At 46.0% G+C, this 16,816-nt stretch overlaps 1 protein-coding gene across 1 annotated transcript in view; it reads left to right on the top strand.

Annotated features, from left to right (window-relative positions):
* MLXIPL (MLX interacting protein like) overlaps positions 1 to 16,816 on the top strand; it is a 45,495-nt gene that overhangs the window by 12,815 nt on the left and 15,864 nt on the right. The window contains exons 4-7 of the mRNA XM_083588167.1: positions 20 to 109; positions 1,731 to 1,775; positions 1,962 to 2,157; positions 5,853 to 5,933. Of these exons, the coding sequence (XP_083444293.1) occupies positions 20 to 109; positions 1,731 to 1,775; positions 1,962 to 2,157; positions 5,853 to 5,933 (412 nt within the window). The remainder of the gene's footprint in view (positions 1 to 19; positions 110 to 1,730; positions 1,776 to 1,961; positions 2,158 to 5,852; positions 5,934 to 16,816) is intronic.

Genomic DNA, 16,816 nt, shown 5'->3' with positions numbered 1-16,816 from the left:
TTCTCCTTTTCCTTCTTAGGCTGTCGTGCTGGAAGGGAACTATTGGAAGCGACGCATTGAGGTGGTGATGAAGGAGTATCACAAGTGGCGGATCTACTACAAGAAAAGGGTCAGGTTTCTTTCCCCCAACCTCAACTTTATTGGGAGATTCAGGACACATAAAGAAAGTCCTTCTTCATGCAGCGTATAGTTAAACGGTGGAACTCCCTCCCACAAGAGCCAGTGATAGTATGATACGGCTGTTAGTGGCTATTGCCCTCCAAGTGTCCCTATTTTCCAGGGACAAACCCAGGCTAGATCTACAGTCCCCTTTAAAACGTTATTAGAAATGTCATTCTAAAACCTGAGTCCCATTTAGTTTCTCTTTCGTTTTGTTTCCACAAGGTTGACCAGGTTTTAGATAGCTAGTAGTATAGCTCTGCAGAGCCCTCTGCTGTCAAGTTTTAATAACGCATTATTAACATTCTAAAACGAAACGTACCGTACTTTTCCGTGTATAAGACAAGCTTTTTTAATAAAAAAATTATGTTAAAAATTGGGGGTCGACTTATACACAGATAGTGGCTAGGGGGGATGTGGGATTGGTTGTTGCTCCCGCAAGCCATAGATTGTCAGGGGCTATTGTTCGTGTTACTGGTGGCTGCGGCAAGGGCTGGTGTTGATTGGCTGACGCTGTGGCAATTGGGTGGGTGATTGGCGGCTTTTGCGACATATGTGAGTGGCAGTGTAGGTCAGGCGGATGAGCGATTTTTGGCCATCCTCCGCTAAAAAAAGCTCAACAACCCTGGGCAATCTCCCCCCATTTTCTTATTTTGGAGTCCCCCAAAATAGGGGGCACGTTATACACGGGTGTGTGTGTGTGTGTGTTATACACAAAAAAATATGGTAATATGACCATTACATTTTGAAACATTTTCTTAACCCTTTCCTAACATTATAAAGCACAAAGTGTATCTCCACCCCCGGAATTACGAAAACTGTCCCAGTTTCTGATTTGATCCTGGAATGTCTCTGTTATGTACTGAAGTTTTCACCCTGGGCCAGCAGGGGGATACTGTAGATAGTTTTCTCTCAGGTCCTCATATGCAAATAAGGGACTGAAAGTGACATTCAGTGATTGGATAGTTACAGAAAATGGTTACTGTTACGTTGTAGTGGAGCTCTATGTAAGCAGGCTGGCTGAACCCTTCAGTTCAGTTCTGTTCTGGCCTGTGAATAAACAAGAGGTGTTTGAAGAATCGCTGTGTCATCTGATATGTTCACCCACAACTTAACAGTCTCGGTTTTTGTTTTTCCTCCCCTTCATTTCTTGGGGAACAATTAAAAGTCGAGTTCACGAAATAAAATAAAATATCTGCACCAAATGAAGGAAATGTTGGTGCTGCCATATGAAGCCCATCCTACCATTTTGAAGGAAAAGGTCACCAATCCACTTTAAATTCTTTAACTGCAGTGCTTCGGCATTCTGCCGTTTCCTCCGAGGCGCAGGGAATGGTGATTCCTTTATTGCAGACTGGGATTCTAATGGATCTCACTTTCTGCCTGTTGATATCAGGACGGCATCTTCCCTACACACTTTTGGGCGCCTGCTGAAACATTTTTGCTTATACAAACCTGCCTAGACACTCAGAACGTTAATGTGCGTTTTATTCTGGTTTTTAGATTAGCGTTGGTTTTATTCATTTGTAAAAAATGTTTCAATCGTTTTGTCGCCTGTGTTTCCCTTGCAGCTCCGCAGGTTCAGCCGGGAAGAGGAAACCGCCAGCCACAAATTAGTGAGTTAAGAAGCATGGCAGAATTGGAAGGGACCCAAGGGTCATCTAGTCCAACCCCCTGCGACGCAGGGACCCTAACCAGTCAGGCTTGCTGGATGGGGAACGAGGGTCCTCCTGGTCCCCATTTGGGGGTGGGGAATGGTCCTGGGTGGATCCCTCCCAGACCTGCTTGCCTCTCCTCTTCAGGATGAACCTTGGAAGTCTCCGGAAAACTGGTGCGACCACCTCTTCTCCAACGTGGTCCCGATGCTACTGCGGGACGAGGAGAAGGAGGCCGATGGGAGGCAGCTCTTCGATCTGGACAGCTTCATCTCGGACATCTCCGACACCCTCTTCACCATGACGCAGGCCAGCTGCCCCCCTCAGTTGTCACCGGAAGAAGGTAATTGTGTGCTGGAACCCACAAGCGCAGAATGCTGCAGCACAATTGCTGGTGGGAGCGAGGCCTTGTCACCACATCACACCTGTGCTCAGAGACCTGCCCTGGTTGTTGATTTGCTACTGGGCCAGGTTCAAGGTGTTACTATTAGTATAAAGGTAAAGGTAAAGGACCCCTGACAGTTAAGTCCAGTCGCGAACGACTCTGGGGTTGCGGCGCTCATCTCGCTTTACTGGCTGAGGGAGCCAGCGTTTGTCCGCAGACAGTTTTTCCGGGTCATGTGGCCAGCATGACTAAGCCGCTTCTGGCGAAACCAGAGCAGTGCACGGAAACGCCGCTTACCTTCCTGCCAGAGCAGTACCTATTTATCTACTTGCACTTTGATGTGCTATCAAACTGCTAGGTTGGCAGGAGCTGGGACTGAACAATGGGAGCTCACCCTGTTGCGGGGATTCGAACCACCAACCTTGCGATTGGCAAGCCCAAGGCTCAGCGGTTTACACCACAGTGCCACCCGTGTCCCTATTACTATATATAATCATATTATATTATTAGTAATATACTATAGTATATTAGTATATACTATTAGTATATACTCCTATACCGTAATATTAGTATATAGAGCCCTTAACAGGTTGGGACCAGTTTATCAGTGAGATCACCTTAGTTCATATGTCATACCCTCCAACATTTCTCCAATGAAAAAAGGGACATCCTATTCCATTATTATTATTATTATTATTATTATTATTATTATTATTATTATTATCATCCTGCCCATCTGACTGGGTTACACCAGCCACTCTGGGAGGCTTCCAACATATATAAAAACATAAGAAATCATCAAATATTAAAAAACTTCCCTGTACAGGGCTGCCTTCAGATGTCTTCTAAAGGTTGTACAGTTACTTATTTCTTTGGCTTGCATAGCTTCATACCCTCCAACATTTCTCCTATGAAAATAGGGACATCCTACTATACCCTCCAATATTTCTCTGATGAAAATAGGGATGCCCGATGGGAAAGCGGGACATTCCAGGATCAAATCAGAAACCAGGGCGGCTTCTGCACATCTTGGACTGTCCCTGGAAAATAGGGACACTTGGAGGGTCTGCACATGCACCTACTGACCGCTTCGATCTGTGGAAATGGCCCTCTTACAGGTGCCATGTAACAGCCAATCTGGATCTGTAAGCACCTGCACTTTGGAACTCCCTGCCTCATGATATCTTTTTTTTTTAAAAAAAATAATATTTATTAAAAGTTTAAAGATTACAGAAAGAAAAAAAAGAGAAAGATTAAACAAAACAAATCAATACATTACAATACATAAAAAAACAAAAAAATACATCAAAACAAAAACAAAAGCAAAAACAATTTAAAAAAAATCTAATATTTCCATATCTTTGTCTTTCATTTACTTGTTTCATCGACCTCCTCACGCCTCCCTTTTTTGTATTCTAGTTATTAATTATTTCAGCAAATCCTTTCCATCTTTCTCTGTTTTCTGTCATATAATTATCTTAATTTATTTTAACCTTATCTTACCTGTAATACCATAAAACTTATTTATACTTAACTCCTTATAACATTTCTACTAAAGGCATGTAATTTCATTCCAACGTTTTTCTAACACTCATTAATTTTACAATATTTCTATAAATAAATTTTAAACTTTTTTCCAATCTTCTTCCACCGTCTCTTCTCCCTGGTCTCGGATTCTGCCAGTCCTTTCTATCAATTCCATATGGTCCATCAACCTGGTGATCTTCCGTCCGAGGCTCTTAACTCTTTTCCTTGTCCCTTCTGCAGATCTTCTTTATATTTATACATACATTTTACTTTCTCTTCTGCTGATCTTGTTCTTAATTTCCTTCCTTTGGCGCTGAGGAGTAGATCTCGGGGAAGCTCCAACCTAACAATGTCTTTATTCCTTCTCGACAGGTCAGCCCATTCTCCGTAGTCAAAACTAAAGTCCAAAAGATATTTCAGGACGTGTTTCAAAATCCCTCCAAAACTGAAGGCCCCCACAACTCCAATCTCCTCCTGACCTAAATCCAGGTCCCAAAAGCCAGAACATCCCTGCATAAGGGGATCTGTCCAACTTTCCTTCTCCAATCCAAACGGGGCTCCAATCCTCAAAGTAGACTTTCTCTAAATTCAGTCATAGAAGGCAACAACTTATATTCGTCAAATTGCCTCTGTAAGGCTGGGACTCTCTCCACTTGTATTACTTGAGGTTCAACAACAACTTTCTCCCTCGTCTTCTCCACAACTTGCCATGTCAAAGTAGGTTCCTGAATCAATTCCTGAGTAGTTTCTGTATAGATGTTCACTTTTTGTCCCAAATCAGTCATTTTTTGTCCCAGATTATCAATTTTAATAGTCATCACATCCGTCTTCTTATGAAGCTGTTCCAATGAAGCACTTATCTTGCAAAATGCAATCACTAAGGCTTCTTGTGTCGACATTTTTACCAGTCCAAGGTCAATCACTGATTCTCACGGTCTTTTATCTCTGCAGCTGGAAAATTCCCCAGTTCCACTCCTGTAACAGTTTCAAAGGCTCCCTCTAGAGGAAACAATTTCTATTTGTATCAGTCCTTTTAAACGCAGATCCAGCAACAAAATTAGTTTCAATTTTCAGTTACTTTTGCTCCTTTTTAAGTGCAGAGGGAAACAATGGAAACAATATATTTCTCTTGTTTAACTATCTGTCAACATACGTTCTATTCACAGTCAATGAACTTTCCCAAAACGTCAATCATACTGGCAGCCCGTTTCCAGGTTCAAAACGGTGGTAATTTATCTTTCTTCACTCTCTCTCCTGCAGGCTTAGGCGATCTAAAATTTTCCCCCTCTTCTCCTGCTTCCAAGGGGGGTTTAACAATTTTAGCTGATGGAGGTTTAATTCTTTACAGAAGATTTTCCAAGACTTTAGCTTGCAGCCTCTTTGCTTCAGTCTATTTACAAAAGGGGGAGGTGGACTTCCTGTTTAAAACCTCCCCGTTTCGGTGCCAAATTAAGACGTTTAAAAATCCAATTTTCCTTTCTACTCACGGGTAGTTGTTTCAAGATCAAATTGTCCACAGGAAAAAGTCAGCGCTCTCCAGCAACAGCAATGCAGCTTCACTCCATGAAAAAAGCAGTCGATTCAAAGCACCGCGCCACTCACCCCACGTCGCTCCGGATCCCCGAAACCGGGTTTCCCCGCGAGTAGGGGAGGCGCAAAAGATGCCAGCCGAATCCCACGTTCACAGGCTTCTCCCGCCTGTGATTTTTATGGGTCCCCGCCTTCGCCGTGGCGGCCAGACCCTAATTTCCACGCAGCAAATTCCTCCCGATCAGAGGAATTCCGCCATTGTCTGGAGGCGCCAACCCGGAAGTCCCCTGCCTCATGATATCAGGCAGCTGCCTTCACTGTAATCTTTTCGATGCCTGCTAAAAACATTTTTGTTTAGGCAAGCCTGCCCAGATATGTAGAATGTGTGTTGATTTATTTATTGATTACATCCCTATCACACCTTTTTCTCCAAAGAGCTCACGATGGTATTCATAGCTCATGGCCGAGTGGGGATTTGAACCCTGGTCTCCCGGGTCCTAGTCCATCGCTCTAACCGCAACACCACGTCGACGCTTTTTAGGAAAGAGAAAAGCTTGGTGATGTGCTGATTCCTCTCTCTTCTCTTTTGCCTATAGCCTACATTGGCAATGCAGACATGATCCAACCAGACCTGGCGCCACTGCAGCCGACCCTCGACGATTTCATGGAGATATCTGGTAGGAGCCAGCTTTGTTTCTAAGGTCAGAAATTAATGCAATGAGTGGTGGTGGGGGTCACCTTCACGGGGGAAGGGAGGTATGGGAAATTGGAGCGACTTTGGGGGGAACCGGTTGCTTCCACACTGGGACCCCTTGAGCACTTCTAAGGTTGCAATTCTGCGGTTATTTGAAAGCAGGATTAAAACAGAGGTCAGCTTTGGAGCCACTACACACTGGGCCCCTGAGCAGCGCAAGACCGACACACTTCTTTTTAGTTTAGAGAAAAGGTGAATTAGAGGTGGAAGTGTTTAAAATGACGCCTGGCACATGGAGAAGGTGGAGAGAGGAAAGTTTGGCAGTGATGGCTGCAAACTTGGATGGCTTTAAAAGCAGATTAGACTAATTCATGGAGGAGAGGGCTATTGGTGGCTACGAGCTGTGACGGAAACTGCAGGAGGGGAGAATGCTGCTCTTGTGCTTGAATCCTGCTTGCAGGTTTCCCATTGGGGCTTCTGGTTGGCCACTGCGGATGTGAGGGCGATCTGGCTGCGACATCTGTCACCCCATTGATCGCCAGGGTGGTTGGCCACTGTGATAAGAGGATGCCATTGGCCTCATCCAGCAGGCTCTTCTCATGTTCGTAGGTCTGTTGTTTGATGCTGAGTTGTGGGTTGCAACCAGGGCTGTTTTTCTAGAAAAAGAGGTGCTGGAACTCGCCATAATAGCCTCCCTTGTTCTCTAACAATGGCAATGGCACCCACCTGAGAGGTGCCGGAAGTGAGTTCTGGTGAGTTCCAGCTTGAAAAAAAAAGCCCTGGTTGCAATATTAGGAGTTAGCATCAAAAACAGGAGTCTCTGCAATACAGTGATACCTTGGGTTAAGAACTTAACTTGTTCCAAAGGTCCGTTCTTAACCTGAAACTGTTCTTAACCTGAGGTACCACTTTAGCTAATGGGGCCTCCCGCTGCCACTGCCACACAATTTCTGTTCTTATCCTGAAGCAAAGTTCTGAACCCGAGGTACTATTTCTGGGTTAGCGGAGTCTGTAACCTGAAGCGTCTGTAACCTGAAGCATCTGTAACCCGAGGTACCACCATACTGGGATCAAACTTCAGGTCTGTCCTCTTTTCTTTTTAGTTTTTGAAATCATAAAAGTGTGGTCAGTCTGCTTGCTAGTCAATTACACCAGTCAATTACACTAATATCATGATGCCGTTATACAAAAATACTCAGCGATGAAAGCCTGCGTACTGCTCTGTTGGCCTCACCTCAAAAAAGGATGTTTTAGAGCTGGAAAGTGTTCAGATAAGGGCCACCAAAACGATCAAGGGGATGGAGCAGCTTCCTTATGAGGAAAAGTTACAACATTTAGGGATTTTTAGCAGAGAGAAGACAAAAAAGGACTTCATAGTGTTATACGAAAAATTTGGGGTTGGTTTGCCCTGACTCAGAAGCCAGCCTCTCTGGATGTTATCATGGCTGAGAATTAGCGACGAACCATGCATTAGTGATCCCTCAAATATTCTAGAAGGGTCCATTTCTGTTCTGAGGTGGGTTGTAGTGGAGGCACGAATGGTTTCCTCTCTCTCTTTTTCTTTTAATTTTTCTAACAGGAAACATGCACCATTTTGCTATTTATTTAGAGTGGTTTCTAGCCCACACTTCATTAAAATAACCTCAGGGCATCTAAAAACAAACACAAAGCATAAAAGGATTACCTGAAACCAAATAACCCCTCATCACATACAACATACCAACGAGGACACATGGCTCAATTCTCAACCCATTTAGTCCGAAGCCTAGCAGAATAAAAATGTCTTTGAGTGGCTCCTAAAACCCACCAGGGTCAGCACTAGCTGTTTGTGGAAGGCATTCCACAAACGGAGAGCCAATACTGAGAATATCTCTGTACCGTATTTGATAACAAAATGCATCATTCTGTACTCCCAAGGAATAACAGATACTGGTTTGGGGACCATTGGGAGGGGCAGATTTTTCCTTCCTATATACATAGAAATGTAAGGCTGTCGTCACACAGCTCCAGTTGCAGGATATGTAGTGCCGCGTCACAGTCCTGGATTTACATGAAGTCTGGGCGGAGAGCAAAAGAAAAGCCAGGTTTTTAAAAGGATGGTTTTAAACAACAGAGGTTTGACTAAAGCAGGGATGGAGAAGCGTTGAGAAGCTCTGAGGAGTGTGTGTGTGTGTGTGTGTGTGTGTGTGTGTGTGTGTGTAAGCCAGACTGGCAGAGGGGGCAAAAATGGGACGGACAATATATTGAATGAGAATCGAGTGCCTACGTCTTGCAGCAGTTCCCAAAATAGAGTTTGGGTTACAGGAATGTGAAACCACACTGGGGGCGAGACAAGAGAGGAAGGGAAACTTTTGATCCAAGAAAGGGGAAAGAGGGGCAGCTGGGGCTGTCGAGCAACAGAGGGCTGAGGACCTGAAGAAGAAGGGTTGAGTTTATTTATCTATTGTATTTATACCACACCTTTCCTCCATAGTTCTCCTCCTTCACAACAACCCTGTGAGGTAGGTTAGGCTGAGAGCAAATGGCTGGCCGAAGTTTTTAATATTTAATGCTGTATTGTTTTTAACACTCTATTGGAAGCAGCTCAGAGTGGCTTGGGAAACTCAGCCAGATGGGGGGGTTATAAATTATTATTATTATTATTATTATTATTATTATTATTATTATATTATATTATCACACAGTAAGCTTCATGATTTGGTTGGGATCAGCCAAGTGTGTGTGTGTGTGTGTGTGTGTGTGTGTGTGTGCGTGCACCCTATACCAGGCTGTCTGAAAGAATACAAACCTTCCCAGGGTGTGAGATCTAGGGAGGAGGCCATTCTCTTGATCCCGCCACTTGGCAGCAACTACACTTTGGAACTCCCTGCCTATTGATATCAAGGAGGTACCTTTGCTGTACTCTTTTTGGCACCTGCCCAGATGCATAGAAAGTTGGTGTGCATTTTAATCTGTTTCAGTATTTTAACTTTCCGTTTGCTTGAAATTATTGCTGTGAAATTTTTCTTGATTTTATCCTTTTACCTTTTTCTAAATTGCTTTGAGGGTTATTGTTGTATAAACGTTATTAAATAAATCAGCTAGTTTAATTACTTTTTAATTACCCCCTCCCCAATGTTTTTAGCTGTTTGTATTTTTATAGTAAGCCACCCTGAGTCCCAGTCTGGGGAAAAGGCAGAATATAAATATTGGTAAAGATAATATGTAATAAAAAATTGTGTGTGTGATGAGTCCTCAGTCTTTTGCACCAGTCTCCCTGCTCCCCCTTAAAAAAAATCTTTTTTAAAAAAAATCTGCAGTAATGGGCTGCAAAATTCAGAGATGTGTGAATTTCAAAAGATAGCTGCCATCCAGTTTGCTGGCTAGTTTGAGAAGTTCTGGTCGTTTATCAGGAAAATGCAAACAAAACTGAATTTCTCCCTCACCTCTAAATGCTGGCAAGATGCCCAGCTTTCCAGCTGCCTTAATTTCCTTAGAGACCCTCTGGTTAAAGCAAGGTGCTGTGATCCACTGGGCTTTGCAGGAAACCTATGCAGCTTGGATTTCAGGGATCATAGCCCCCGCCTCCCTGACAAGTATCCTTTCCTTCTTGGTCTTTTCTTGTTCCAGACCTGAAGTGCCGGACTCCTTTGCAAAGTTCGGTTCGCATCCCCTCCAAAATTAGAGTTGAAAAAGGTGTGGAAAAGTGTTTGGGACATTTCAGTTTAGAGAAAACAAGAGTTAAGAGGTGAATTAAGAGGCCACAGGATAGAAGTTTTACACCCTCCAACATTTATCCAATGAAAACAGGGACATCCTATTTGATAACGATAATAATTTTATTATTTATACCCAGCCCATCACACTAGGTTACCCCTGCCACTCTAGGTGGCTTCCAACATATAAAAAAAACATAATAAAGCATAATACATTTAAAAACTGCCTTCAGGAGTCTTCTCATGGTTGTATAGTTGCTTATCCCCTTGGCTCGGGGGTCGCATAACTCTGTACCCTCTGATAAAAATAGGGATGTCCTTAGGAAAAGCGGGACATTCCAGTATCAAATCAAAAACCGGGACAGCTTCTGTAAATTCGAGACTGTCCCTGGAAAATAGGGACACTAAGAGGATCTGAAGTTTATAAAATTATGCGTGGCATAGAGAAAGTGGATAGAGATTTTTTTCCCCTGCCTCTCTCCTAACACTAGAATTTGTGGACAAGCAATGAAGCTGAAGGATGGAAAATTCAGGACAGACAGAAAAAAGTTCTTTTTTATGCAGATCAGAGTTAAACTATGCAACCTGCTCTTGCAGGAGGCAGTGATGGCTGCTAACGTGGATGGCTTTAAGAGTTAATTGGAGAAGAGGGCTATTGATAGCCATTTTTGTTTATACTGGCCAGAGGCTGTAATGCTCCCGAATGCCATTTGCTGGAACGGAAGGAGGGGAGAGGGCTCTTGTGCTCGAATCCTGCCTGCTAATATCCCACAGGCATCTGGTTGGCCACTGTGAGAACAGGATGCTGGACTAGATGGGCCACTGGCCTGATCCAGAAGGCTCTTCTCACATTCTTGTGGAAGGCTGAAAACGCCTCCATCCTGCCTCCAGATGCTCTGGGAGCTTGCGTGGCTTGGGTGGGTGGAGGGAAGTCCAAGCAAGGCACTTGGGCCAGCCCCACGGAGGGCTGTTGCAATGGGCTTGGGGGTAAGGTCACCACCTCTGTCCCCAGCCAGCCAGAGGCTTCCTGGGCTCCTGCCTGTCAATCAAAGGGCAGAGTGAATGAGGAACCGAGGCTGGAGAAGGAACCTGAGCCATATGTAGAAGTCCCCATGGCAGGTCCGTGGCAGACCACCCTAGGGATGGTAACCGACCGCGGGTGGACCCCTTCTGCAGGTAGGAGACTGGGGTGGGGGGCAGGGGGTGGGTAAGGTGGTGGGGAGCTGCCTAATCTTGCTTGCAGACAGCCCCCTACTCTCTGGACACCCTCCCTCACTGAATCCCAGAGGGGCTGGCAGTGGGAATCAGAGAAAGGTGGAGTTGGAAGGGAGAATTATTGGAAAAATCACAGCTCAAGAATCCCTGACCGATGGCCATCCAGCCTCTGCTTAAAAATCTCCAGTGAAGGAACGCTCCACGGTTACATAGCTCTTATTGACAGAAAACTCTTCCGTATGTTTAGCTGGAATCTCCTGGCCACTTGAATCCGTTGCTTTGGGTCAGCCTGGCAAAGGCCTGAGAGACTTTGCTGCTGGCTTAAAGGCAGGATGGGCCCTGCCCATGCCACCATTGCCCAGCATTCTTGCCGGAATGACCTGCTCCATTTTACCTAGCGCTACGGTCGGCTCCAGCTCTGCTCCTTGAAAAGCGTTCTCTCCTGGTTGTTGCCCAGGAGGCCGCTGTGAAAGGCTCAGGAGCTGAGGGCAGTTGGAAAGCCGGCCACACTTTCTGAGAGCTGTGTCCCTCCCAGCATGCTTTGGGGGGGGTCAAAGCTTTGGGGCGGGGGTGTTGTCAGGTAGAGTTGCCCGCTTCTCTTGTCTATGTTTCATTTCAGTTGAGTTTTGTCTGATTTGGGAGTAATTCTGACCGCTGTCAGTTTTTCTTCTGTAAAATGGGCACATGTGTGTGTTTGGTACCCACAACAGCCTCTTAGATTACCAGATATGCTCCAGGTCCAAGGAGGTTTGGGGGTCACTGCTCCAGATGCTACTGGAGTCCAACACCCATCATCTCTAACCACTGGCCATGCTGGCCCCGGTGGGAGTTTGGGGGGTCTCCCCACAAAATCTAGAGGGCCACAGGTGCCAACCAGGGCTTGCCAAGCTCTTCTATGTACCTGGCAGTCACCTGATTTCTGCTGTGTGGGTCTGGCAGAATTTCCTGGTGAATATGTTAACATCACATTTTATTCCTTATTCTTGCATGTCGGGGACGTTTTAGTTTCGAGAAAAGGCATATGTTTGTTTACTGCATTTACTTACTGAATTTCTATCCCACCTTTTTCTCCAAGGAGTTCAAGGTGGTAGACATTATTCTCAGCCTCAGTTTATCCCCGCAACAATCTTGTGAGGTAGGTTTGGCTGAGAAAAGAGAGCGACAGCTACACCCCCCACAAGGCCACCCAGTGAATTTCATGGCTGAGCGGGGATTTTAACCCTGAACTCCTAGGTCCTAGTCCAACACTCTAACCACTGCACTACACTGTGACACAATAGAAGTTTATAAAATTATGCATGTCATGGAGATAGGAGTAAAGTTTTCCTTCCTCTCTCTTCCTGGATGTCCAATGAAGCTGAGCATTGGGAGATTCAGGACAGACAAAAGAAAACCCTTCTTCATTCAGCGCAGAGTTAAACTATGGAACTCCCTCCCACAGGAGGCAGTGATGGCCAGCAACTTGGAGGGCTTTAAAAGAGGATTGGACAAATTCATGGAGGAGGAGAGGGCTATTGAAGGCTAGTATCCGCGCTGGCTATGCTCTGCCTTCACGGTCAGAAGCAGCCTTGTCTCTGAATACGAGGGTTCCCTTTTGCTCGAATCCTGCTTCCCACTGAGACATCTGGTCAGCCACTATAAGAACAGGACACTGGATTGGCCTGATCCAGCAGGCTCTCTTCACATTCTTAACATAAGAATTCCAGCTAAAATCACTTTCGCCCTGGCTGGGCAAATTGGGAGGCTTTAACCTGGTGCCAAAAAGATTGTAACGTTGGCAGGACACATGTGGTTTTGAGGAGGGGGCACATTCCAGAGTTGGGGTGCTACCACAGATTGTGAGTTGCCTTGCTTCTGTGCCAGTTCCCAGTTGCCCCCCTCTCGGTGTTAATATAACCTGGTGACGATTTTGCATTCCTGCTTTTTGCAAATCGGGGTAGGGCAGGGCCTTCTGTGGCTTAATCTTAACGTGTGCATCCCCCACCACACACATTTTATAAAGCGAAGAGGTTGCTTTAGTCTCTCTTTTAACATCTTGGCTGATGCAAGAAGAGGATTCAAACTCGTGATCGGAATGGAAACTTGAGAGGCAGCTGCCTGAGCTGTAATTTGGGGCATGGCGCAATCCAGCTTGGAAGTTGCGGTGCCATGAAATCTCTGCTCTTTTCATGATAGTCAAAGTTCTCTCGTTTTGCTTATTTGTATGTGGCATGGGACTAAAGATGAGGCTTATTATTTAATCAATCCATTAATTTCTTAGTCACCTACTGTTAGAATTAGTATTGTGGTGACTTATAAGAGTATTTTAAAATACTGCTAAATGCCACACCAATTTCTGGTGGTTTTGTTTTTTTGGCTCCAGGGTACACCAATTTTTGGCCACACCAATTTCTGAGTGCTGAGAGAATCCAGCTGCTTACATAGGCTTGGTTTCACTGGGATGAAGGTCAGAGGAGACTGTGGTGTCTTTAGGATATATGGTTTTATTTGCACATCCGTACAACCTGAGCACAGGATGGAGGGGCTCACAGTATCAACACCCCAACAGATCTTGCTTCTCCGTTAGTCACAGCTTTAGATCCAGCACAGAGCATGCAGGTCTCTGTGTCTCCAGCTTCCAGGCTGCTTTCAGCTCAGCTCACACACATCTTACTAGCTATTGCTCTTTCTACCTAGCAACTAGGTGAGGGAGTGAAGGAAAGGCCCACCCATTCGCCTGCAGGGTCCCATCACTTAGTGGTAGCTCTTGCAACAGAGCTCATTCTTTTGGGATGCTGATGGGGACACTGAAGAGGCCAGCCAAGGTCACTGTCTTACCGAGAGACCAGTTCAGCAATCTCCTCTGCTAGATTCCAACCCTCACTGGGTCCAGGACCCCAAGAATTGAGAGGGACTCAGGGCATCATCCAGACTGACCCCCCAAACCAGTGCATATTACTTACCATATTTTTCGTCCCATAGGACGCTCCGTCTCATAGGACGCACCTAATTTTTTTTGGGGGGGATAAAGGAAATTTCCCCCCCTTTATTTCCCCCCCCAAAACCAGGTCGGGGAACAGCGGGATGGCGGCACTGCGCCTCCCCGCTGTCCCCCGAGCTTGTGGGGCTGGCCGATGTCTGCCCGGCGCGCAGGGCGCTCTGCTTCAGGGCACTCTGCGCGCCGGGCGGCAGGCTGCTATCCGCAGCCTAGGGAGCCCTGCGGGAACTCCCGCGGGCTCCCCAGGCTTGCTGATAGCTTCCTGAAGCCTGGAGAGCGAGAGGGGTCGGTGCGCACCGACCCCTCTCGCTCTCCAAGCTTCAGCGAAAGCCTGTATTCGCCCCATAGGACGCACACAGATTTCCCCTTCATTTTTGGAGGGGAAAAAGTGTGTCCTATAGGGGGAAAAATACGGTACATTCTGTCCCTCCCGGGGCGCATGAGCTAAAATCAATAGCAAAGTCCTCTGCAGGTTTGGCCTGTATTTATTGTTTCTTTATTGCGTTTCTATCCCATCGTTTGTCCTTCCAAGGAACTGGAAGTGGCACACATAGTTCTCTTCTCCCATTTAATCCCCACGACAACCCTGTGAGGTAGGTTGGGCTGAGAGGCAGTGATTGGCCCCCAAGGTCACCCCATTTCTGGAGGAGAAAGCAGCCTGCTCCCAGCTTTCACTTTCCCTTTGAATCCCCACTGGGGGAAAAGAATCCCACAGACACCCAGGCAAAGAGCCCTGCTTGAAATCTGAGAGCGCCGCTGCCAGCCAGTGCAGGAAATACTGAGCTAGATGGACCCCCAATGGTCTGACTTGGGGTGGGGATGCAGGAAGCTTAATGCGTTCCTAAGGGACGAATGTGAGATGAAAGGCATTTTCACACCCGCTGGGCTTTCTTATGGTGGCATGTGAGGGCTCAAGCTACATTTCCTGCTTGCAAACGTGGAACTAGGCACATTCCGTAGGCTCAGAGAATCGCAGAATGCGAACCCACCTTGCAGGGCTGTTGTGCAAGGAAGCAATCGGCAGAAACGGGAGAGCGTGGCGACTTATTTATGTGTGCTACTACAGCTCTTTGAAAAAAGGCAAATGCTGACGATCTGGTGTTTACATGCAAAGGGGAAGTTGCAGTGGAAAGGAAGAGAGAAGTTATATATGTGGATATTTTGGTGTAGGGGGGGGTGGAAGAGAAAACCGCATAGGCGGTGTTGTGTTTGCATGAAGCAATGAGGGCTGTAGTAAATGTGCTGGAGGGGAGGTGTGTTGGGGGGGAGGGTGTCTGTTTGATGGGGTGACAAAAAGGGGAAATGGCTTGGCCCAGGATGCCTGAGTGTGTGTGTGTGTGTTTAGGAGGGCATATTGTGTGTTATGGAGGGGAGTTATTTTTGGAGGGGCTGGGAGCAGGAACAGACAAATCAGTCAGTTTCAGTTTCTCTCATTTTCCTAGTCTTGGGTTCACTTCACCGCACTTCCGCGGCACTTTGCATTTGCCTTTGTACCCGGGCACGAGGGACTGACTGCACTGCCCGCTTAAAGGCAAATCAGCTGCCATCATAGAAGTGTAGAGCTGAAAGGGACCTCGAGGCTCATCTAGTCCACCCCCTGCAATGCAGGAAGCTTAGCAATTCCATCCTCCATTCCCTTTGTCTCCCTTTGGTAGGCCACCTAACATTGGCCTGCAACCTTTGCTGCAGGCCTGTGCTAGGAGGCCCAGCAAGGAACTGTGCAAAGGACTGTGTCAATAAATCAGTTAAGTTCCTACACTTTAGAACTCCCTGCTTAGTGATATCAGGCAGGTACCCTCACAAGACTCGTTCTGATGCCTGTGGGGAATTTTTTTTTTCCAGGCAAGCCTCCACAGATGTTTAGAAAGTTGATGCAAGCCTTAGTTTTTAGTCTATTGTTATTTCAACTTTTTGAAAGCCCAAAATTACCACCGCCCATTTTTCTTAGGGATAATATTATTGTTTTTTCCTTTTTGAAAACCGTTATGAGATTTAAAAATTCTCTTTTTTTCACAATCAAGCAGCGTGTAAATTGTGCGAAACCGATAAATGACAAAATAAGGGGCAATTAGTTTTTACTCGTGCAGGTGCGATCAATTGTTGGCAAGTGGCTAAAAACCCCCAAAAGGGTTTTAAATGGGCGGCTTTGCGTTTAAAGGTCAGGACTTGAAATGGGTCAAGGAGCCCAAGCAAAGGCGGTGGAAAAAACCGCCACAGAGGAGTTGATGTGGGGTTGCGGTTTGCGAACTTTCCACTCTGGAATGAGGAAGAAAACAAGCCCGTGTTGGATGTGTGTCCCTTCGCAGGAGCCCTGAAAGTGCCGCCGCAGCAGTTTGGGGGTCGTCTGACTCTGAGGAAGCGAGAGGGTTGCGGCGCAGGGGCAGGAAGGGAGAGGGGGGCACGGCAGGGTCACGGGGCTCGGATTCGGGAAGGCCACGGGATGTGGTTAGCCACAGGCTGCACGCAAAGCGAGCGCAAGAGGGCAGGGAGGGAGACCTGGGAGGGAGAAACCGCACCCACCAACTGAGGGGCTCAAACATTTCAAAGCTGACTCAGGGCTCTTGCACACCTATCTTTTTTTTTTTTAAAAAAAAGTCTTTCAAAAGATTATATTTTTATTATTTTATGTTTGAGAGGGGGAGAAAAACTCTCCTGTATCCACTTTCTCCATGCCAGGAATAATTTTACAAACTTCCACCATGTTGCCTCTCACTTGCCATTTCTCTAAATTGAAAAGTCCCGAATATTGCAAGGGGGCTGCTCCACCCCCTTGACTATTTTAGTGGCCCATCCCTGAAGTTTTTTCCAGCTCTACAATATAAATTTATTTTTTTGAGGGGAGGGGAGCAGAACCATCCGCAGTATTTCAAATGCAGTTGCACTATATTGGCAGTTTCAATTATTTTCTGATTTCTCCAAGATATGCACAATCTTGCAAACATTCCCTAATGCATTTTGCATGCATTACTTCAATGAATG

Source organism: Podarcis filfolensis, assembly GCF_964270895.1.
Source record: "Podarcis filfolensis genome assembly, chromosome: 15".
Lineage (NCBI taxonomy): Eukaryota > Metazoa > Chordata > Lepidosauria > Squamata > Lacertidae > Podarcis > Podarcis filfolensis.
Note: the sequence above shows the minus strand (reverse complement) of the source record. Positions and strands in the feature narration are given on the sequence as shown.